At 39.2% G+C, this 26,025-nt stretch overlaps 1 protein-coding gene across 1 annotated transcript in view; it reads left to right on the top strand.

Annotated features, from left to right (window-relative positions):
• The window catches only part of LOC122810354 (fatty acyl-CoA hydrolase precursor, medium chain-like), a 336,843-nt gene that overhangs the window by 165,128 nt on the left and 145,690 nt on the right, over nucleotides 1-26,025 (top strand). Inside the window, exon 6 of the mRNA XM_044081933.1 lies at nucleotides 19,312-19,416. Coding sequence (XP_043937868.1) covers nucleotides 19,312-19,416 — 105 coding nt within the window. The remainder of the gene's footprint in view (nucleotides 1-19,311; nucleotides 19,417-26,025) is intronic.

The following is a 26,025-nucleotide window of genomic DNA, read 5'->3' as shown; positions in this document are numbered from 1 at the left end:
ATATATATATATATATATATATATGTGTGGGGAAGTCCCCCACACCCCTGCTAATTATGTATACCAACCTGAGATCACCCTACAATGGAAAAGGGAGCAAAACCCCAATCCCTACTGTACTGCCAACCCACACCATGAATGCTCATGTTGTTCAGGTTTCTAGGTTTTGATCTTCCTAGCTCAGTCTTGTGTGGTTCACTCTTTTGAGCATTCAGTCTTGTCAAAGGGACCTGTAATAACTAAGAATCAATGTTCCTTTTTGTATGTTTTACTGCCTGTATGCAGCTCTACATGCAAGGTCACAGTACAACATATCTAAGATTTAGCCGTTTCCCTATTTTTGCAGCGTCTTTGTTTCTATATTTCAAGTGGCTACCCCCTGTTTGAAATATGTCCATGATTCTGCTGATGCTACTATCAGGGCTGCTGCCAGTGGCATAGGAGGTTTGTTTGGTTGCTTAGTCAAAACCTTCCAGAAGATGTCAAAGCTAAATTTTTGAATTCTCCCTTGGATAAAGTAAGTTTTTGACTTTCTGCTGCAGAGATCCTTAAAAAGTGTGATGATAGGTAAGCTGATTCAAGGAATCTCTCAATCACTTACACTAGAGACAGATTTTGTTTCAGATAAACTTTTGGCAAAACCCATCCAATCCTCTTTGTATGCCTTAGTTGAATGGGATACAGGAGAATTAAAATGTCTAAATTTATGCTTTGTTTTCCTGGGAAACCCACCTGAAAAAGAGGAGTATGAAGTACTGTCCTTCCCCTGGGAATTAAGCTCCTTAGTATGGCCACATAAAGCAACCATGTCCACTCCTTCTTCTAATACTGATAAGACTGGTTCACCCTTAACCAAAGAAGCTAGCTAAGCAGCCCTGAAGAACTGCCTTCCTCTTGGTCCTTAGTGGCTAACCAAGCAGCAACACCAGACAGACCAAGAGAAACTTATGGGTAATTCAAGGACTCTGATATAAGCACATCGACATCATCCACTAAGGGCCAAGGCTAAAAAGAAGCTGGAGTCAAGACAGAAACCTCCAGTACAACTTTTCTTTTCTTGCAGTTTGGGGAGGGAATGTCTTTGACACTGCAAGCCAGGTTTGTCATTTTACTGAAAAAGTTGACTAACAAGTGGTTAAAGAGGCATTGGTATCATGCTTGACATCCAGACAAAAGAAGGTAAGATGTTAGGTAAATCAGAGATACTAGTCAACCCAAGAACACTTGCTGGGGCCCATAGACACAAATTGTGACAGAAAAGAAATACTTTGCTCACAGAAAATGGAAGGTAGTCCCAAAAATAGTACTTACCTGCTCAACTTTGTGAAGTACTAGCTAAGTGCTAATCCTTTGAAGCCATAGCAAAGAGCAGGACTTGCTGGTAACTTAATGTCAAGAAAGGTCTGAGATTTTGGTGTCCTAATCATTACCTTAATACTGCTCTTCTTGAGCCCTACAGCAACTAGGACATTTAGAAGGTACCCTAATGCTTTGCAAGCTGGTCAGTATATGTCTCTTATAGCTTAGGCTACTGAGGCGGTGATCTAATGATGACAATTTGCTACTTCCTGATTTACATTGGCTTTATGTGGCACTTTTGCTGCACTTTTTCATCATCTAACTATTCATCTGAATGAGCCATAGCTTAGCACACTCAACCAGCTGTACATTCAATCAAAATGTATCTGTCTTTCTGTGTGTGTGTGCGTGTGTGTGTGTGTGTGTGTGTGTCTGTGTATGTGTATATTCATTGTTTCATTTTTTTTGCATCGAATGTAGTAAAATCACTTCAAATATAAGTAAATGAAAGGCATTTAAGCAAAAGTCTGAACTTGTCAAAAATACACACAAGCTTATATGTTACCCTAGACTTCCTCAGATTCCATATTTTCATGTCTACTGCTTATTTACAGAGCACACAATGACTCACCACACTTCATTTCCAAGGTCATGCTGAATATGAACAATACAAATCTATATCTGCAATGAGATAAAGGTTATAAAACATTGCTCTTGCTGGACTCTGTTCAACGTTCTGCACTTTTAACTGTGAACATTTGTCTTTAATTCCCAACCACATGTACTAAAATGACTATTACTTTGAAAGTACTTTATCATTTCTTTGTTGCCCACAAAGTTTGCTAGATTATGTAAGAAATGGAATATCTATACAGTTTTCTTATCTACTAGACAAAGGTTAATGTGTTCATATTATTTTACAATTTAGGCTGGGTTCACGGTTACGAAATTTCAATAAAAAGATATTTAAGTAAAAATAATGCATTACGTTGTGGAAACATTTTCTGCAGTACCACAGCAAATCCTGTTGCCTTCTAACTATATTTTAAATAAAATCAATTCACATGGCCAGAGCAATATCAGAGAAGAAGTGTATCCAGCTAGTGAGCAGGTGGTCTGGGTTTGGTGAGACAAATGCAGGGTACCAGGTAGATGACTGGATGGGGAATGTGCTCTCCGTTACAATGTTGCTCCCCTGGGGAGAGTACAGAAGCTAGAAAATGCCACTGATGACACCTTGTTCAGATGAAGGGCACGGATATTGCTGCCTCTTCTTACATAGAGTAGAAAAATACCGAGTATATATGACATACAGAATGTTATTTTGCATCTTCACACTTCAGCAGATCCTGAAGAAAATGCATTTTGGACAACTGTAATTTATGTATACAAAGTTAACCATGTGTATTGTCAGTAATTACTGAATGATGAAGCTAAGAAAAGAGGTTTGTTCTCTTCAAAAACTCTACTTAGAAAAAAATGCACAACTATTGATCAGGTGGCATGTATCTCTGTCACTGCTAACTCCCTCTTAATGCTATATTCTCTCATTTTATCATTTGTATCACTTTATACAACAGCATAGCCACATTGGTGTGACTCCATAGCGAGACACACCCAGGCATCACTTACTAGGCTGTGCAAAGAAAGGGTTGTGGTGACTGGCCTATCAGGTCTGAGGATTCACCACATCACACAAGTACTAGAGTCTCTGCATAAGTATACATATTACTTAGTCATTGTACATGTGAGTTTAAATGACTTGAGATATCTTGCTTTCATGTCTGGGACATGAAAAAAGAGTCTTTGTGGGTTCTGTTCAAGCAGCTTTATTTCATACAGACACATTACTACTGTTGCCTATTGATTTTAACTTAAGTAACTTCTATACAAATTAATAACTATGATCATGGATGTTCACTCCCTGGCTGCTCCTTTAAAATGGCACTAGGGGGTTTGCACTTGTGTGGCTTATATATGTGCACATACAGCCTCGCATGCGTCTTAAAGATATAGCACACACTTTACACTATGATCTGCATCCTGCCTCTTTGAGAAGTAGACCATGCAGTTGTTAGGAGACTGTTTGGCATGCAGAAATCACTGGTTACCCACAGTCATGCATTATACAATATTAAATGTACATGCATGAACACAAGTCCACGTTCCTGCATATTTCACACTTGGTTTAGACACTCGTCCATATCATGTGAGATAAAACTGATTATTAGATTTAGCAGCTGGAGCAGTTTCTGTGAAATGGTTGACCTGTGGAATATTCAAATCATTTTCTGGAACAGAGTCAGAATTTTGAACACATTCTGGTCTGGAAACAGTCTTCAATTTAGAGTCTGCATTACAGATACAATGTTATGATTGCAATGATGATGATTCTGGTACAGGAAGAAGATGTTTGCGATTCCTCCTATACTGTACTCCTTCAGAATTTACCAAGTAAGATCTCGGCCTGACACAGATGCCCGCAATCTGTCCTATTCGATCAAAGCCTTTTGTCTGGATTCGTACCATGTCTCCTTCCCTCAATGGACAAAGTAATCTGCTTGATCAGTTGTAATTAGATTTCTAGATATTACACTTCTTAAACAACTAAGCCTCGATGGCTTTAGTGTTCTTAGATTTAGGCTGCAACAAACTTGAAGAAATAGGTAGCATAGTCCTAGTTTGCCTGGAAAGTAGTCTTTGAGCAGGTGAGCCAAGAATATCATCACTGGGTATGTTTCTGAGATTAAGCAAATTCATGGATACATTGGTATTGTCACTGGAATGACCTCTGGTTCTAACTTCATGGAATACACAACTGGAAGTCTGCCTAACTTGTCATTGAAAACATCAGCATACTCTGAGAAAATGGCTTCTGAAAATTTAGAACTCGGAAATGCACTTATGTGATGAACTTCTTTAGCAAAAGAAAGGAGATCCATTCTTAAACTATCTTTGAGACCCAATAAAGATTGCACTGGTTTTCAGACTACATAGAACAACAAGTTGTAACAGTTCTCAGCCAAATAACATGAAAGTATCATAGGTAGGTACTAGGCTATTGGCCTAAGGGCCTACGTAAGCCTAGCCAACAAGGTTCCCTGGTTTATGCCACGCAAGAAAGTTATTTTCCTGTGCCCCTGTCGAGCAGAGCCACAGGGGTGATCCCTGGGGTGAATTTCCTATTTCCCATCCACTCATCAAGATTATTCTTGAAGAGTGCTAATGAAGAACTTTGTTTGATATAGATGGGTAGCTTGTTCCAGAGTATGTGAAGTCTCTGGGACAGGAATCTATCACTCCAGCATGTTCTGTTTATTGTAGTGACAAGGTTGAGGTCCCTAAAGCATGTAGCTCAGAGGGATTGGGATTTCTTTAGGTGAAGCATGTCCAACAGCTCTGGGTTTGACATAGCTTTGTATGTTAGGCAGGGATCACCTCGGAGTAGGAGATAAGCTACGGAGTAAAGCTGGAGTTTTTTGAGACGGTCTGCATAGGGAATCTGTTTGAGGCTGGTGATCCTCTTTGTGAGGTACTTCTGTGGCTTTTCCAGCTGTTGTAGATGTCTTGTGAGGTACATTCCAAAAGGGGCATTGTACTCTATAATGGTCCTAATGAGTGACAAGTAGAGGGGAACAATGACCTCTTTTTTCCTGGATGAGAACCATTTTTGATGCGGTGTGTCACATAGAAGGATTTCCTGACCACGGTGATGTGATTATTAAAGGAGAGACTACCGTCCACCTGGGTCCCAAGGTCTCATTACATTTTCAGTGTTAAGTAGACTGCCGGCTATGTGGTAGTTCATGGGTACAGAGTTTTACCAAAGGGGATGACAATGCACCTTTTAGCATTGGGCTTGAGGCCATGGTTCTGGGACCAGGCATCTGTCTCAGTGAGGCCCTTTTGTAGGATACCCACATCATTTGGGGACTCGACTGTGACTCCTAGTTTTCAGTCATCTGCGAACTTTGTTAGCCAGAGATCTTTTGTGTTAGTCTGCACTTCAGAGAAGTAGATATCAAACAGGAGAGGACCCAGGACTGAATTCTGTGGTACTCCACTTGTCACTGGTTTGAAGTCAGATTTGGAGTGATTATTAAAGGAGAGACTACTGTCCACCTGGGTCCCAAGGTCTCATCACATTTTCAGTGTTAAGTAGACTGCCGGCTGTGTGGTAGTTCATGGGTACAGAGTTTTACCAAAGGGGATGACAATGCACCTTTTAGCATTGGGCTTGAGGCCATGGTTCTGGGACCAGGCATCTGTCTCAGTGAGGCCCTTTTGTGGGATACCCACATCATTTGGGGACTCGACTGTGACTCCTAGTTTTCAGTCATCTGCGAACTTCGTTAGCCAGAGACCTTTTGTGTTAGTCTGCACTTCAGAGAAGTAGATATCAAACAGGAGAGGACCCAGGACTGAACTCTGTGGTACTCCACTTGTCACTGGTTTGAAGTCGGATTTGGAGTCTGCAACATTTACAGTGTGGGTTCTGTCACTGAGCCAGTTGGCAACCCATCTTGTGACGTAGGGATTTATACCTAGCATTTGTGTTGGATTCAGCAGTCATAACTATATTGTCCATCTGTATGGGTGTCATGAAGTTCGCCACGTCTGTCATTTTTTATGGTGGTTTCCTTAATGGGGGGTGGGGCTGGGATGTGGATGTCTAGGGTGATTAGCTTATGGTTGGATCTGACTAATGAGGAGTTGACCTCAGGTGTTACACAACTAACACTGGTCACTCTTGCTGGTAATAACTAGGTCTAGGATATTGTTGCCCCTGGTGGGGGTGTGGAAAAGTTGATCCAGGGCATTGGAATATATGAATTCCAGAAAGCGTTGAGTGAAGGAATTGGTACATGAGTAGTTTTCCCAGTTAATGGTGGGGTAGCTGAAATCACCCATTATTAGGGTGTTTGGTTGAACCCTAATATTTTCCAGTATATCATGAAAAGAGGAGTGGGAACCCTGGGGCATGGTGGGGGATCTGTAGCAAGCTACAGTTTGGATTGCAGTTTTGCCCAGAGTTAGTTGCACTTAGATAATCTTGGATGCACTATGCTGGGCAACTAGCCTGGAGGTGTGGATATCCTTAATGCATATGGACACATCCCCGCCTTTAGTGTTCTGGTCCAGGTTAGATGGCCGAAAGGTGTGGTATGAATTATACCCTGGTAATGCAGGGGTGCTCTCTGGAGCCTTTTACCAGGTCTCAGTCACTGCACAGATATGGATGTTCTCCATTTTAAGGAGTGCCTTGAGTAAGTGCATTTTGAGGTTTAGACATCTACCACTGAGTAGCATTACCCTCAGTTTTTGCTTGCCTGTACCTGTTACGGTGGTGAATTTGTCATTTGAACCTTGCCTAAAAAAGGCACTATTTAGACAATATCTGGAATCCCAAGGGTGACAGGTGCAGGCCATCTCTGGAAAAGCATCGTCGTGTGTTGACCATGTCATCCCAGGCAGACAGATACTGGATCCCCTTAGAATGACACCAGACGCTTAGCCAATTGTTGAAGTAAATCATTTTGTCCTTGTACTCTGGTATCATTCTGAGGTAGGATGCTGCTCAGGGCTAGGGTCATACCTGCCTGGGATACAAGATCAGAGAGCTTTTCCATGTCTCATTTCATGTAGTCTAGGGAGGTACATCTCAGGTTGTTCACACCAACATGGACAATGACAAAGTCATATTTGTACTTGTTGTGGAGTGACCTGAATGCGTGGGTTATGTGGCGGATCCTGGCACCCGACAGGCAGCTGATAGTAACCTTCTCCTTGTTTAGCTTGGTGAGTGGGACATCAGTATGCCTGACTATCAAGTCACCTATGACTAGTGTGTTGGGTACATTGTTGCCTTATGGGTTGCGGTTGAGTGGCACACTGAGTTTGTGGGCTATGTGTCATTTGGGTTGTGTTGGGGGGTAGAGGTTGCTTGCATTTCTACTTTGGAGGTCTCTGTTGCTTGGGCATATTATTATTGAGAGCCTCCATGAATGTTTTTGTGTTTCTATGTATGGATCTTGGTGGTGTAGGTTTAGTGAGACTATGTGATGAGTGTGGTGTGGTGCATGTGTTTACCTTCTGCTCTTGACTGTCAAGTTCAGTCTTGGTAGGAGAGAGCTTTGTCTCCAGTTTGGCTAGATAAGTGCATCTCTCACAGGTTGTAGTGTTGGGTGGTAAGAGGAGAGGGTTGTCTGTGTACATGAGGCAGTTGCTTCATTGCCCCAAGATGTCCAGATTCATCAGATAGACAGGAGAAAACACCGGGAACTGACCCTTGCCTGAGTGAAAAACTATTTTCCATTAAACAAGTGAGTAGAGTAAGTACAAAGACTGTTTTTCTCTAGGCAATTGAGGAAAGTAAGTACAAAAACTGTTTTCCTCTAGGTAAATGAGGAAGGTTGAGTTCTGTAGTAATTGCAGTCTGAATTTCTTCACCTCTATAAGCAACAAGTCTCGCAGTACTGGTTACATTGAGTTGTTTGTTAGTTCTCACTCTAGCAATTGTGTCTGCTAATATAACATTACAATTTGAACCAGTGTCTACTTTGAGCTCTGTGGATCTTCCATTAATCCGGACAGTACAAAACACTTCACTTCTTGTTAATAAGTTCACTGCATCAGCTCTTTCACCAAGCACTGATACACCATCTACATAGAAAGTTGACTCCTTCGGCTCTATTTGATCAACTTGATTTTTTTGTGTGACCTTTCTTTACAACTGTGTGAGGCTTACTTGATTTGCAAAAGTTTTGAAAATAGTTCCATTTTTTACACTTGTGACATTGCTGACCAAATACTAAGCACTTTTCTCTTTTAGACTCATGATTCGCATTACAATTGCGACAGTTAACAATAAAGCTAGATTTGGGTTTTGCGGATTCATGTTTATACTGCTCTGAGCTGGCGCTGGAGCTTGCACCTTTCTTGGAGCTTTCCAGAAAACCTTGTGGCTTCTTTGGAAACCCTGCAGATGCCACATGCTTAGGCCTGATCTTGATTGCAACTTGTTGCATACCATCTACATATGCTCTGGAGCCAACTGAAACCATCCTCTTGTCACTCACAAACATACTTGTGTGTTTCTCTGTCACCTCATGGATTTGACAAATCTTTATGGACTTAATCAACGTTAAATCACTGTCATGAAGTAAAATCTTTCTCACAGCAGCACTAATACCACATACAAGCCTGTCCTTTATCAGCTCATCTTTTAAATCACCAAACTGACACATTTCAGCTCTGTTTTTCAAGTCAGTTATATAAGCTGGAAATGTTCCCCTGGTTTCTAATCTCTCTAATGTAATATTCATCTAGGGGTTACACATTTCTCTGAACTTGCGCTTCAAATATTCTGGGTCTTCTCATGATTCAGCTTGTACAACAATATGGTGGTCTGCATCTTCTCCTTCATATACTGCTGGTGAATACACAAATGAACGCTCTCTTTCTATGGCCTCTGACCCTGCTAGGTTTTACAAAATTAATGCCCCTATGCGTGAATCTCTATCTGCATAAGCTGCTTATATAAAAATATCATACTCTTGCTGAAATATTCTCCAGTTCTTTGCAGTATTCTGAAAAAAATACAAGTGGTAGGGGTCTTCAAAATCTGTCTGCCATATTAACATATACCATTGAAAATACGCAGGTGCACATATGCCAGAATTAATGCCAGTAATTGTCCAATGCCTTTGTGCTCTGAACTTATACCTTTGTTGGGCTTTTTGGAATTATGCGAATAAACAAACTCGTAGTACTTTCCAATAATTAGACTTTGCGAAATAAACTTCTCGGGCATTTTGGTACTTTTGTAATGTCGTGGTAAGGGTGAAAATGCTAAAGTCATTTATCATCATGTGCTAAAGTCATTTACCATCATTTTAAGAAACATTCGAGAACATTTCAATGCAACTGAATAACTGACGAACACTGTCTTGTAATGTCATCTTTTGTAAGAAAACACCTCTTAACAGTGTAAGAAGCATGTCAAGCAACTGCACAGTACTAATATATCTAACATCTTGCCTTAAACTCAGTAACTTTTTGAAGTAATTGCACTTTATGAATAACTGCATACAGCACACTGAAATGCCCCCAAAATGGTGGTACCTTACTAGGCAACTCTGTACAGTACAAGAAGCACTCTTTAATGGCGGCACTTTGGGAATTGACACACCCAGCACAAGAAACTTTTCGAAATGGCTATACTTTGATGGTATTACACAAAATAGTTGCACTTTGCACACAATAAACTCTTTGAAATACTTGCACAGTAATAGACACACACTGTAAGCACTTTTATACACTTTGAGATACTTTGAATAACTCTAGTTATGCCCTTGATATTATACAAAGTCATAGTTATGCTCAGATACAGCACTTTGCCAAAACATATACAGTCGCCTTGCTTTATTTTGCATAATGTGCCCCCTTTTCTTTTCTTATTATATTCGTTTTGCTTGTTAAAGCCCTTTTCACGGCCAGTATACTTTTCCCGTGCTTATTTTACTCTAAACATGCCCAACTTTGCCTTGAACACACTCATATTGCTTTAAACATGCTCATTTTGCTTTACTGTTAATTGTTTCATCAAATACTTTTATCTTAAACACTTTCTTTAGTTAACAAACTATTCATACTTTCTGCTTGCCTGATAATACAGTTTGTACCCTTGTAATGCCCTTTTATTGTCTTTCGTATCAAATAAATAGTATGTGTTATTTTTCATTACCTTTGAGTCTTTCTGGCTATGTTTGTGCACTTTTCTCTTGGTTTTACCTTCATTATCGTCTTTGCACCTCATGACTCAGAATATACTTTTCTCTTCCATTCCGGTTCTGACACCATGTCACTTTCATGTCTGGGACATGAGTAAAGAGTCTTTGTGGGTTCTGTTCAGGCAGCTTTATTTCATACAGACACATTACTTCTGTTGGCTACTGATTTTAACTTAAGTAACTTATATACAAACTAATAACTATGATCATGCATGCTCAGTCCCTGGCTGCTCCTTCAAAATGGCACTAGGGGGTTTGCATGTGTGTAGGTTATATATGTGCACGTTCAGCCTTACATGCTTCTTAAAGCAATAGCACACACTTTACACTATGATCTACAAGATAACCTCTTGGGACTATATAAACAGAGATATGGTGGAGCTCTTGGAATGTGTGTTGGAAGCTGATATGAACCTAGTCCTGCGCTGTATGCTACCATTGCTAAGAATGATGCCACAGTATAATCAAAAGCCAATTGACTATGACAATTGGCTTAGATTCTGGTGTTAGAGATTCTAAGTGTGTACAATATATATCAGCCTAAACAGTCCAAACTGCTTTGTCAAAGATGAGCTGCACCCCCCCCCCCCAAGGCTTCTGTATATTGTCTAAAACCTTGTACACCCGCATTGTGCCTCTTTTAAGCAAAGTCAGTCTTCTAAAACTTCCAACATAACCAAACAGAATCAGTACAACATTAAGGTATTTCTGTTCAATGCTAGGAGCCTTAAAAAACAAACTACACACACTACAAGCACTATTTACCCTGGAAAATGCAGATAAATGCTTTGTCACAGAGACCTGGTTTAAGGCCAGTAAAAGCACTCTACCAGTGAAGAGCTTCAACGATTATCACTTGTTCCGGGCTAGCACATTAGAAGTAGGTACTAAAGGCAGACATGTCACTGTGGTTTTTTTTTTGTTTGTTTTTTTTGTTAAATGTCACCACCAGACTCATTAGACACGATAATGACTTGGAACTCTTCCATATCCAACTTACTTTAAACAAAACTCTTTATCATATCATAACTGTCTGCAAGACTCCCTCTATGCCCCCTTTGCCCCATTATCTCTTACTTAACCAGTATGGAGTTCCTATGCATTAAGCCAAACACGTTTCTTCTAAGAGACTTCAATTCTCCCACTGTCAAATGGGAAAGTTATACATCCTCAAACATGTATACTGCACAGTGATTTCTGGACTTCATAAATGCAAACTTCCTGGACTAGTTAGTCCACACCCCCAACCAGGAGAGAGAAAATCTTAGACTTGGCCCTTACCAATACAGAAGAGGCTTGTTTCCCACCTATTGTAACCTCACCCTGGTCAAATTGGACCACTAGTCAGTTGCATTCACCTTAAGACTGAAGCCAGAAGTATCCTATAATACCTCAACATTCAGAGACTATGTACAGGCTAATTTCCTTAAACTTGAGTGTTGATCTAACTAAATCCAAAAGCCCTTTCTACCTTGATGACACCACTGCTTATACTGAATCCTTACCTGGTAAGTTCTTTCAGGGAATAATATCCCTGCCCTAGAGCACATCATATAATGGGGGAATAAACTCCTTCCCCCAAGAAACAATTATACTTGGCGACTTTAATATCAATTGGTATTCCTGTAACTCAGATACACCCATAAACCACATTTCTCTGTATGGCTTCTCCCAACTATATCCAAAACACTACCAGGATAGACAAAACATCAGAAAAAGAATCAATCCTAGATTGGATACTCACCAGTCAACCCAACCTCTCTCACCTCACAGGGTGTCTCCGTGACAGCCTTAGTGACCACCACCCCATCTTTCTACTCCGGCAGCAACTAAACCCCTCCAATACCCCATCATATCAGCAAATCAGAAAAAAAATGTAAGTCCCCAACAGTTCATGCACTCAAAAGCTGCAGATGGGCACCTTTCAAATACCTCCCATTAGACAAGGCAGTGGAGTTATTTAACTCCACCTTCCTTATCATCCTAAATAAGCTTGCCCCAACTAGAACAGTAAGGATAAAACCCAACTATACCCCATGGTTAAACAAAGAAACAAGGGCTCTGCTAAAAGTAAGAGACAAAGCCTGGCACAATTGGTATCATAACAGATCACTAACCAATTGTCAGAAATACCTACAACTAAGAAATTCTGCCAAAAACATGTAAGACAAGACAAAAAAGAATATTATGCTAAAATACAACTAGAACAACACGGAAACCCACAAAACGTCTGGTCAGCTATCAAGAAAGTCCTTCAGCCTGGTCAAATCACTACCCCCCTCCCAAACACTGACAGCACCATAGATGACATACCCACACAGTTTAACAAATTTTCATCAATTCTATACTCAAAATAACAAACACTAGCCACTCCCCCACTCCTGTCTCTCCAACACAAAATGACAATAACTTCTCCCTACAACCTAGTCCTACTACCACCATAAAAAATACCTCAAAAAACTCAAACCAACAACCCTAGCTGCAGGCAGCCTACCTATAGACTATCTCAAAATCACTGCAGAAGCCATTGCATACCCTGTCTCCATCCTTATAAACTGCTCCATCACTAAACAACAGATCCCAACTATCTGGAAAATAGCCCACATCATTCCACTACATAAACGAGGCAGCTCTGTACAGCTTTCCAACTACCGTCCAATTGCTATCCTCTCTCCACTATTAAACATTCTGGAAAAATGTATCCATACCCAATTTCTCCACTATCTCCTCACTAACAAACTACTATCCAAAACTCAACATGGATTTCACCCACACCATAGTACAACCACTGCCCTTCTAAGCTTCACTAACTCTGTCAACCTTCTCAGAAATGAAGGAAACCTGGTCTGATCTACCTTTCTGCACACCTCAAAAGCATCTGACGTGGTCTCACACTCCAGACTCTTAAACATAGTATCAGAATTTAAAACCAGCCACTCCACACTCACCTGGTTCCAGAGCTATCTCACTGGGAGGCAACAAGCAGTCAAATGGGGTAACGCCCTCTCCCCACTGCTGTCAGTCATGTTAGGGTCCCACAAGGATCCATTCTTGATCCTTTTCTCTTCACATTATTCACTAATAGCCTAAATACTGCCACTAATGAAGCCATGTTAATGCAATACGCAGGTGACTCTACCTTAATTTGTGCAACCCCAATGCTCCACCATTTTCAGGAAATAACACAGCAAGCTTTCTTTAAAGTAGAAACCTGGCTAACTATTGTCCAGTTAATACTCAGTCCCAACAATAATCCTCCTGTTTCACCATACAAGATATCCAGATCCCTCTTCACTATTCAAAATCACATAAGCAAACAATACCATCATTACCCCAGTCTCCCACACCAAACTCCTGAGGGTAGTAATACACCAAAACATGAACTTTGATCTCTACATAAATCAAACAATCAAAAAAGTCCATAAAAAAACCAATGGGTAACCTGTACAGGAACAAACTTTTCCTCACAGACAAGTCTAAAATCTCCACTGCCAGAACCCACCTTCTCTCCAAACTACTATATGCATCTTCCATCCTTAATAGCCTCAAGAAAACTTACTTAAACAAACTAGATAGCTGCTATAATAAAACAGCAAAGTTTGCTACAGATGCCAGCTACAGATCCCAGCACTGTCACACTCTCAAAGAACTGTCATAACTAGAATTCCCCAACCTACTGATTTTTAACTAGCTCTCCATGGCCCACCAAATACTCAACCAGCCTGAAAAAACACCCGCTCTCAAAGGCCTACTTACTCCCTATTACAATAACTGGATTCTGCGCTCCAGTAACAAAAAGCTAGTAAACATCACTAACAGTAACAGTAATGCTGGTGACTTGCTATACTCAAACAGCATCGCCAATGTCTGGAACTCCCTACCCCTGGATATTTAATCCACCTCCAGCACCACCAAGTTTAAGAAACTACTAAAAGATCACCCAACATCTACCTGGCTCTGCTCATGTAGTAACCCTGGATAACTTTCCCTCACTCGGATATATCCTCTAACTATACTTCTATCCAGTCTATAACTCCTGTAACCTCCTTCTCCCTTACCAATATCGCATTGTCTTCCTCGAAGTTGTAAACTGTATTCTGTCAGATGACATACTAAATGTACTGCAGAGGCTAAAGAAAAATCTAAGACATGCTGTACTGTATTAGTATTAATCTCATCTCTCATGTATATATTTCTGTTGCTTAATCTCCTGTGTATATAAATTGCTTTACTGATCTCTGCTAGCATGTAAGTAGATACATATAAGCTGTATAGTAAACGTTTTCTTTGTTGTACTAGACATGTATTAATAAAAATGTACTTTGCTGGAGCTTTTCTCCGCGGGCCTCCACTGAAAATGGACACTGTTGTCCAGTTGAATGAATGTTAAATAAATAAATAAAAATATGTAGATTGCTTTATAGCTGCATCTGTTCCACTCAGAAATAAATACAATACAAAATTCAAAAACAACCCCCTGTGGTGGAACCTTACTACAAACAGGCTCTGTAATAAAAGAAAAAAAAGTATTGCATGCAAAAATAAATATAACTGTAAAGAAGCCAAAATGCTCTTGCAAAACTAAACAAGGAACTCTGAATTTTGACTAAATCAACCAGCACCAGATCTGAGGTGCAAACAGCCAGCCAGGTGAACGATAACCATTTAGCCTTCTTTAAATGTTATAAACCTCAGAAACAATGCCCAGCACTGTGCAGAGCTAATAGCAAATCATGTCACATACTCAGTCACAGAGGACATAGCCAATCCACTAATGGGCAAATTCAGCTCCAACATTCTCAGATCAAATACCCACATCTAATCCCCATACTCATATCTCCTAAGAACAAGTTCTTACTGCACTTCTAAGGCCAACAACACTACATCTATGGAGCAAGATAATATACCAGACTGCCTACTGGCTAGATGTAAAAATGAATGATCCTCTAAAGATGCTTTGTGCCAGATGAATGGTGGACAATTTTTCCCTTATACAAAGGTAGGGCTGCAACAGACCTGGCTAATTACAGAGCCATAAGCCTGGCCAGCCATGTCTGTAAAGCTATAGAAAGGGTCATTAAGGAACTAACAGGGATATTGGTGACCCATAAATTCCTGCCCCCACCAAGTTTGGATCAATCAAGGGCAGGTCCTGCCTACTTAACCTGATTGAGCTCTTAAGAAAAGTCACTGAGGCAGCTGACTAGGCGAAATCTGTGCAGATTGTCTATTTGGACCTTGCAAACTTGTTCAGCACCATCCCACACTCCGGCACCATAGATAAACATTCCCACCTAAATGTTAACCCCTCTGTAACTCTTTGGATTGAGGTTTATCTCACAAGTAGAACACAGAAATCAAGGGTGGGCGGCCCTATCTCTTCCAAAAAACTTGTCACTAGAGGCGTGCCCCAGGTTTTAAGTGCTTGGGCCACTTCTCTTTGGTGTTTACTTCTCAGAAGTCAAAGTTAATGCTGAGTGATTGTGGTTGATTAAATTTGCAAATGACTGCATCTTCGTTGCCATCCTATACTTCCCAAAGATCATCATTTCTTAGTACCAAAACCATGCACTGAAACCAAATGCCAAGAAATGTATAATAATATCCTTTGGCAAGCATGTCTTAGTACCAAAACCATGCACTGAAACCAAATGCCAAGAAATGTATAACAATATCCTTTAGCAAGCATGTCTTAGTACCAAAACCATGCACTGAAACCAAATGCCAAGAAATGTATAACAATATCCTTTAGCAAGCATGTCTTAGTACCAAAACCATGCACTGAAACCGAATGCCAAGAAATGTATAATGATATCCTTTGGCAAACATGTCTTAGAACCAAAACCATGCACTGAAACCAAATGCCAAGGAATGTATAATGATATCCTTTGGCAAGCATGTCTTAGTACCAAAACCATGCACTGAAACCAAATGCCAAGAAATGTATAATAATATCCTTTAGCAAGCATGTCTTAGTACCAAAACCATGCACTGAAACCGAATGCCAAGAAATGTATAATGATATCCTTTGGCAAGCATGTCTTAGTACCAAAACCATGCACTGAAACCAAATGCCAAGGAATGTATAATGATATCCTTTGGCAAGCATGTCTTAGTACCAAAACCATGCACTGAAACCAAATGCCAAGAAATGTATAATAATATCCTTTGGCAAGCATGTCTTAGAACCAAAACCATGCACTGAAACCAAATGCCAAGAAATGTATAATAATATACTTTGGCAAGCAGGTCTTAGTACCAAAACCATGAACTGAAACCAAATGCCAAGAAATGTATAATAATATCCTTTGACAAGCATGTCTTAGTACCAAAACCATGCACTGAAGCCGAATGCCAAGAAATGTATAATAATATCCTTTGGCAAGCATTTCTTAGTACCAAAACCATGCACTGAAACCGAATGCCAAGAAATGTATAATGATATCCTTTGGCAAGCATGTCTTAGTACCAAAACCATGCACTGAAACCAAATGCCAAGGAATGTATAATGATATCCTTTGGCAAGCATGTCTTAGTACCAAAACCATGCACTGAAACCAAATGCCAAGAAATGTATAATAATATCCTTTGGCAAGCATGTCTTAGAACCAAAACCATGCACTGAAACCAAATGCCAAGAAATGTATAATAATATACTTTGGCAAGCAGGTCTTAGTACCAAAACCATGAACTGAAACCAAATGCCAAGAAATGTATAATAATATCCTTTGACAAGCATGTCTTAGTACCAAAACCATGCACTGAAGCCGAATGCCAAGAAATGTATAATAATATCCTTTAGCAAGCATGTCTTAGTACCAAAACCATGCACTGAAACCAAATGCCAAGAAATGTATAATAATATCCTTTGGCAAGCATTTCTTAGTACCAAAACCATGCACTGAAACCAAATGCCAAGGAATGTATAATGATATCCTTTGGCAAGCATGACTCCTTTTGTGACTACCACACTGACAGTACCCCCCTTGAAACCTGATCCTGTAGTTGGAGATTTGGGAACCCATGTTGACTATGAACGGTCCTTTGATCCCCACATATGTACTTTGGCAAGGAAGTCCTTTTTCATTGCACAGCTTATACTGTAGGGTATGATGTCTAGATCCAGGAACCTTTGATCCCCACATATGTACTTTGGTAAGGAAGTCCTTTTTCATTGCACAGCTTATACTGAAGGGTATGATGTCTAGATCCAGGAACCTTTGATCCTCACATATGTACTTTGGTAAGGAAGTCCTTTTTCATTGCACAGCTTATACTGAAGGGTATGATGTCTAGATCCAGGAACCTTTGATCCCCACATATGTACTTTGGTAAGGAAGTCCTTTTTCATTGCACAGCTTATACTGAAGGGTATGATGTCTAGATCCAGGAACCTTTGATCCCCACATATGTACTTTGGTAAGGAAGTCCTTTTTCATTGCACAGCTTATACTGAAGGGTATGATGTCTAGATTCAGGAACTTAATCGTACCTCTGTACTCAGCACTAATTAGACCAGCCAGTGAGTATAATGCCCCTTTCAGTTTGCATTTGTCTAAACACTGTTTGCAGCTGGAATGACCACAATATTTCTTCAGCTTACTATCAAAATGTGGAATGGCACTTACATGAAACTGGGATGATCGAATGCATTTTTTCCAGTTTCCGTAATGCATTTCTGAAAAATGTTTGAATGCACATTAGCGAGTGATAGTGTACATTTGCTAATGTGCACTAGACATTCTGATAACAGATTGCACTACAGTTGGGATCGGGAAATTTACACTTTTCTTCATTGTAGTGCGATCTCAGAGTTGGAATTTATAATATGCAGGGGGCGTGGTACGTTACTGGTAACATAGGATTTTGACTTTGGAACTTTCATTGTTCGAATGTCGATTTTGTGGTTATCATTTCTGACATTTTACTAATTTTGAATTAGCAAATTTGGAAAACAGATTCAATTAAAAGGTGGAAAATTTTTTGATTTTCCACATTTTGATAGTAAACCTGTTTCTTCACTAAAAAAAAGCAAGGGTCGAAATCATAAAAACTATGCAGACCATCTCAAACCTTTATCTCTCTTCTTGGTATCATACAGCCTACTGAAAGGCAACCTCTGCCATGTTTAGACTCTGATCTAGCAAACCTAATACACAGATGGAAGTCCAGTAGTGTCAGAAACATCTGCTCAAGGGGTCTTTTTTGCAAGGTTAACAGAATATGCTGGAGGGATAAGTATGTTCATAGGTTCATAGATTAGTACTAGGCTAACTGACTTTGTGAGCCTTTTCAAACCTAGCCAATTATCCCTTGTGAGACTCAAACCCTGCACTTTGTGTTTGTAAAGCAAACACCTTAACCGTTAGGCCAACCTCCCAACCCCTGTCTTCCACTTCTGTGGAACTGGCTTCCCTCCATATAAAGAAGCATACTTCTCTTACTCTGTTTAAATGTAATTTAGATGAAAGGATGGATAACTGCAGTTTCACCCCTGGTTTGGCACCAATGGCTCTCATGGATATTGGAAACATGTGAATACCCAACATATACTTGTGAGGCCCATCTTTGGAGATTCATATTGCAAAATATAAGGGATAATAATGACAATGGGAATGCAGGGCTAGGCTTCTTAAGATTCTTGCAGATCAATAGCCTAGTATGCACCTATGAACCTATAAGCAACCACACAATGGTTTGAGCAGCCCATTACTGCTGTTATGTGTTGAGCCATAACAGGGCTTAAAAGAATCCCTGTCTTCCAAGAAAATGATGCTTTTTGATGTTAAGTGTGTCTTGTGGAAGTAAAATACCCAACTCTGAATGGGGGTTTTGAAGGGTTGAATGGCATGAGAGGAATAACGAACATCGTCTGTAACAGCATGAATCTTGCATGTGTGTGTGTGTGTGTGTGTGTGTGTGTGTGTGTGTGTGTGTGTGTGTGTGCGCGCGCACATGCAAGTGAGGGAGCTAACCTTTTTCAGAGAAGGAGCCAGAACTTCTTTTGCCTAACAAAATGTGGGTAGTTTAATTTTCTGGAAAAAAAAGTAACTGTTATCTGTAAATTTTAAAATATCCATTAATGTCTAAAGTGGAATGTTTAATAGGTTATTTAAAATATGTCATCTGATCATCTGTTTTGTATGACAGCAACTCACAGACCTAGCCAAAACTGCAAATGAAAAATGCATGATATATGGATTTTTTCTTTTTTGCACAGATTCTGTCTCCTTTGTCTAAGGGCCTTTTTCACAAGGCAATTTCTGAAAGTGGAACAGCAATTCTTCCTGGATTGTTCACTGCCTATCCACAGTCAATTGCAAAGGTAAATAGTTGTTCTGTTAATATCAGTGGAAATATTATGTTTCCCAGTCATAAAAGCATCTTTGCAACTGCATTTTTTCCACCTTCTTTCAGTATTAAATGTAAATTTTGCAAGTAAGACATTAAGAAAAACCTGCCATCAGACAAGTCAGCTAGCTGTCAACAATTAATCTTCTTAGCAATGTACGCCATTGGTCCCACTGTTCTTCAACTTCTGATATACCAGCTTTTGCAGATCCCATATCTAAAGAAGCTGCATTAACATCAAACAATAAATATGATAATTTCAGTATTGTATTTTTTCTCTTTTATTTTCATATATATATTCGCAGGGATAGGATACAAGCTGAACAAATGTAAGTGTAATGAAACATTGCAATAATGAACTTGAATGGCAAACAAAAAATTACTAGTAATAACAAAGAAAACAAAACAGCACAAAGTTCAACTCCAACTGTTTATTCCATATTCAACCACCATCGATCTGGTACCTCAGCAATTCGCCTTCATGGATCGGAATGACAGTCAACAAACTTTCCTTTATATACATGTACAACCTATAATCCCTACCAATTATTCAATTATACAATTAATTAAAATCTTTTCTGCTTTCTTTCCATTTCCAATAAAACACAACAATTGCTATACATTTTTATTTTAAATATATTAAACATTTACTTCTTGATTTAACCCAACAGGATATAGTGTATTATAATTTAAAATTAACTTAGTTTCCAATTCTAATAACTTACTTACATAATCATCACCCCTAGGGAGGAAAGGTTAGCTAATACTGAAAAGATGAAATCAGAGTCCAAACCCGCATGTGCTTCCATAAAGTGCTCAGCTATAGGACTGTTGCTGTTACAATTTCTGATATTGCTTAAATGCTTCAATATATGAGTTTTGACCATACATTTAGTTTGACCCACATACCACATAGGCTTTGAACAATTGCAGCCTATTATGTATACTCCCCCCCCGAATTACAATTAAAAAAACTCTTTGCAGTATATTTTCTTCCATTAATTTTTGTCCCAGATATATTCCTTTCCTTAGGGCACACACTACAATGTCTACAGGAAAACATATCAACCTGTTGTTTTAAAATACATTTAGGTTCATACACATAATTTAATATTTCCTTCAAATTACTGCTCCTGTTATAAGTAAAGGTAATGTGCAAGGGGAACAAGCTTCCAATAACATGATCTTCACTTACAATGTACCATAATCTTTTCACAATTCTTTCCAAGTAATCAGAAAATGGCGAAAATCTAGTCACAAAAAATGTTTTCTTTTTCATTGCTATCAACCTGCCTATTCTGTCTTACTCTAGATTTCCCTTTATTATATGTTTATGTTATGTTATATGTTTTCGTTTTCATACTCCCAAAAACACATATTTATGCTTTGTCAACCTGTTCTTTAGTATAACCCCTAAACTTCAACCTGTTTTCCACTTTGCTTAACTCCACCATTTTCAACCTTACATCACAGGTATTGTCAGATGTCCTTTTAAACTCCCTATAAGGCAAAGAATGTAGTAGATGTTTGGGGTGCATACTGGTAGCTTGCAAGGTATTATTAACAGTTGTATGCTTCCTAAATGTTTTATATTTTACAACTGTCCCCTTCACAAACAGGGTAACATCAAGAAAATTTATACTGCTCCTATTTAACTCGTACAAAAATTTCAGAGCATGAAAATTATTATTCAAGGCCTCAAAAAAATTCCAAAAATTCTTTCATGTCCCCTTTACATATCATAATCAAATCATCTTTGTATCTCTTATAGAACACCACATTTTTCACATAGAATTCCATTTGATATATAAATTGTTTTTCAAATTCACCCATATATAGGATTGTATACATTGGGGCAATGATGCCCCCACTGCTGTACCTTTTAGCTGCAAAAAATCTAATTTTCGAAGCAAAAGTAGTTGTGGGTAAAACAAAACTCTAATAAATATAACAAACAGGAAATACAAGGCCCCTCCCCATCACCTTGCTCACAGCTTCAAGATCTCACCTATGTTGGTGTACAATGAGCTTACATCAATGGTTACCCAATAGTAATCTTGTGACCAAATTAAGTGTTTAATCTGATTCAATATTGGCTGGTACCTTATTTGAAAACTTCTTTAAATGAAAATCCAAAAACCTACCCAGATTTTGTAAATAAGACCCTACACCCGAAATAGTAGGTCTTCCATGAGGATTTTGTAGGTTTTTCTGAATCTTAGTAACTGCATACATAATTGGAATAATAGGCTTCTTAACTGGAAGCCTATTAATATCACCTTTTTCCAAAAAACCCAATCTTTTACCCTTCTCAAGAATTTCATATAACTCTGCATTAAAGTCATCTACAGGGTTCCTGCACAATCTTTTATATTCAAGAAGAACATTCAACAAAGCATAGACCATCTTTAAATACTTTTCGTTGTCCAAAATTATCCAATTTCTATCTTTATCAGCAGGTTTAAACACAAAATCATTCTTTACTTTTTTCAAATACTGCAGGGCTAACCATTTTTTTTGTTAAATTATAACTTTTGTTAGAGTAAAAAAGCATCCGAAATTCCTGTACAATTTCCTTACTTATCACTTTTTCAAATAAATTAATAGATGGAATATTCGAAGGGGGAGAAACCTTACTCTTATTGGCAAAAAAAAGGGTAATTCAAGCTTGCCATATTCTGTGTTAAACTCCTCCCTTTTGTACATAGTCTGACGACACTCATACTCACATTCATAACAGTCATAGTCAAAATCTATTTCATAAACAGATACATTTAGCAAAGAGTCATCTTCATATTCAAGGACAATATCAGAAACATTTGTTTGAGTCTTTTTCCTTTCAAAAAACACTTTTAACTGCAACTTCCTACAAAATCTTTAACTTCCATCAGTAAATCTGCAATGGATTACAGGTAGGAACACATTTATTACCCTTAAGTAGCATCAATTTCATTTCAGGGCTAGGTTCTAAGTGAGTCAAATTTGTAATACATAAATTATCCAAATACTCACTAGATGTAATGTCCTCATTCAGAAAGTCCAAACCAAAACGTTTTGAATAGTCACTGTTATTTATAACGGTTTCTTCCTCAGTTATTAGGTTGAAAGGGACAAGCACTCATGGGTTCTGATATCTCATTTTCAGCTCCTTCCCCTTCAGAAGGAATATTTTCAAAAGAAGCATTCTTTCTGGAGCTTAATTCTCCTGAAGAGACTGATGAGTTATGCTTGGACTGGCTACCACCCCTCAACTTCGACCTTCCACTCTGCGGTTTACGTTGCCATTAAAAAATGAGCCCTGCCACAAAGTCTTTAAGGTCCCTCAATAACTTCTTTTTATTCTGCTGCACAATCTCAGCTTCAGCTTTCTCAGTTTTTGTAGTAACACTTGCCATCTTCTCCTGATAGAGTCCAACTGCTCTGTCATCAGTTGATTTTGAAGTTGAATAATCTCTGCTTTTAATTTTTCATTCGCCCTTAAATTTCTTTTTATCAGCACATGAAGCCAACCGGTCATACTTTGCAGAGATACTTGCTTCCATTCCTCAAGCACGTCAGTCTCATCGTCAGGGAAACGCATATCTGAAAGGCGAGCCACTCATAAGCTCCTCGGAGTTATATTAAGGCTTACATACTTTTCCAGCAAGCATGTATCATAAAACAAAGCAATTTCTTTACCCATTAGTCTTTCAAGATTATCAAACCTTCTCTCAGGGTCACTCTTTCATGTTGTCTGCCATGGATCATTTAAGGCAAGTTTTCTCTCTCTTTCATTAAGAATATTCATAAAGCCCAATTTAACAGGCACAGTCATGGTTTGCAACATATTCGGAGAAAAGAACTCAGGCTCCACTAGAATAATAAACAAACAAAAAAAAAACTACTAGTAAAACAAAGAAAACAAAAAAGTAAAAAGTTCCGCTCCAACTGTTTATTCCGTATTCAACCACCAGCAATCTGGTACCTCAGACATTTGCCTTCAGGGATCAGGATAACAATCAACAAACTTTAGGACTGCTAATGTTACAGTCTCTGAGATCCCCTAAATGCTCCAATATATGAGTTTTGACCTACGTTTAGTTTGACCCACATACCACATAGGCATCGAACATTGCAGCCTATTATGTATACAGCCCCCGGAATTACAATTAAAAAGCCCTATAACTAAGCAATTTATGTAAGAACATGGGAGTTTGGACTCTGATTTCTTCTTTTTAGTATTAGCTAAACCTTTCCATGTAAGTAAGTTATTAGAATTGGAAACTAAGTTAATTTTAACTTATAATACATTATTTCCTGTTGACTTAAATCAAGAAGTAAATATTTAATATAGTTTTAAAATTATATAAAAATTGTTGTTTTTTATTGGAAATGGAAAGAAAGAAGAAAAGATTTTTATTAATTATATAACTGAATAATTGTTAGGGATGATGGGTTGAACATGTATAGAAAAGAAAGTTTGTTGACTGTTATTCAGATATCTGAAGGTGAATGGCCAAGGTACCAGCTTGATGGTGGTTGAATATGGAATAAACAGTTGGAGCTGAACTTTATGAATGTGAATGGGCCATAAGCCCAGCAGTAACATTGCTACTTGCATTAAACTACATTTTTTGGCAGAAAGATAATTTAATAGTTTACCCCCCCATCCATCTCCCTTTGTCCTATGTTATATTGAATGCTTCCAGGATTCCCAAACCAGCATCCAATCAGGTAGTCCATTCTGTGGGCCCACATCACTCTGTTATTTCACAGATTTAGGGTGTAGCCAGTCTATTATCAATCTGTATCTTTTCCATGAACCTGCACCATTCTCCTGTGGACAGTACATTATCTTTCTCATAGGTTCATAAGTAGGTACTAGGCTATCAGCCCTGGGGCCTATATAAGCCTAGCCAGAAAAGTTCCCTGAATTTTGACACTCAAGAAAGTTGTTTTCCTGTGCCCCTGTCTAGCAGAGCTACAGAAGTGATCCCCAGTGTGAATTTCCTATTTCCTATCCAGTTGTCAAGATTTTTCTTAAAGAGGGCTAATGAAGAGCTTTGCTTGACATGAATGGGTAGTCTGTTCCAGAGCATGGGAAGTCTCTGGGACAGGAATCTATCCCTCCAGCATATTCTGTTTATTGTGGTGGCAAGGTTTAGGTGCCTGGAGCGTGTGGCTCAGAGGGATTGTGTTTTTTTTAAGTGTAGCATGTCTAACAGGTCTGGGTTTGATATGGCTTTGTATGTTAGGCAGAGGTTGCCTCTGAGTAGGCGATAAGTGACAGAGTAGAGCTGGAGTTTTTTTTTAGATGGTCTGCGTAATGCATCTGTTTGTTTGAGGCTGGTAATCCTCTTAGTGAGATATTTCTGTGGCCTTTCTAGTTGTAGATGTCTTGAGAGGTACATGTCAAATGGGGCATTGTACTGTATAATGGGTCTGATGAGGGATGAGTAGAGAGGAACAATGACCTCTTTTTTTCTGGAGGTGAACCCCTTTGTGATGAGGTGTGCCATGTAGAAGGATTTCCTGACTACTGTGGTGATGTGATTATCAAAGGAGAGACTACTGTCCACCTGTGTCCCAAGGTCTCTTATCACATTTTTGGTGTTTAGTAGGCTACTGAAATGAAGCCTGCGGAACAATAAACCTCGAATCCAGCAAAAAGGTAATCCAAATAAAGCGAAAAATGCTTGGAAATGCTCGATAAAATGTATTTAAGCCAAAAACCTTGTAGCTTTTCGTCGGTGATGTCTAGGGTGATTAGCTTGTGGTCGGATCTGACCAGCGAGGAGTTGATCTCTGGTTTGGAACATTGGTTGCCCATACTGGTAATGACCAAGTCTAGGATATTGCTGCCCCTAGTGGTGTATGGACAAACTAATCCAGGGTGTTGGAATATATGAATTCCAGAAAGCATTGAGCAAATGAATTAGTACTTGAGTAGTTTTCCCAGTTGATGGTGGGGGTAGTTGAAATTGCCCATTATTAGGGTATTGGGCTGTTCTTTAATATTACCCAGTATATCAAGAAACATGGAGTCAGCATGCTGGTGCATGGTAGGGAATCTATAACAAGCTACAACCTGGATTGCAGTCTTGCCCAGAGTTAGTTGCACTTGGATAATCTCGGATGCATTATGTTGAGCAATTAGCCTGGAGGTGTGGATATCCTTAATGACTATCGACATGCCTCTTCCTTTAGTGTTTCAGTCCAGGTTAGGTGGCCGAAAGGTGTGGTATGAATTATAGCCTGGTAATGTAGGGGTGCTCTCTGGAGCCTTGAACCAGGTCTCTGTCACTGCACAGATGTCGATGTTCTCCATTTTAAGGAGTGCCTCGAGTGAGTGAATTTTGAGGTTTAGACTTCTAGCATCGAGTAGCATTACCCTCAGATTTTGCTTGCTTATACCTGCTATGGTGGTGAGTTTATTTGAACCTTGCCTAAAAAGGCACTATAGGGGTGGCAAGAGCCTTAGCCAGTATCTGAAATCTCAGGGCCGTCAGGTGCAGGCCATCTCTGGCAAAGCATCGTGGTCTTTTGATCATGTCATCCCAGGCAGACAGACACTTGATCCCCTTAGAATGACACCAGAAGCTTA

This window comes from Protopterus annectens, chromosome 8.part1 (genome assembly GCF_019279795.1).
Source record: "Protopterus annectens isolate FY-2018-M chromosome 8.part1, PAN1.0, whole genome shotgun sequence".
In the NCBI taxonomy this organism is placed as follows: domain Eukaryota; kingdom Metazoa; phylum Chordata; order Ceratodontiformes; family Protopteridae; genus Protopterus; species Protopterus annectens.
The sequence above is the reverse complement of the archived record's forward strand: the minus strand, read 5'-3'. Positions and strand labels throughout refer to the sequence as shown.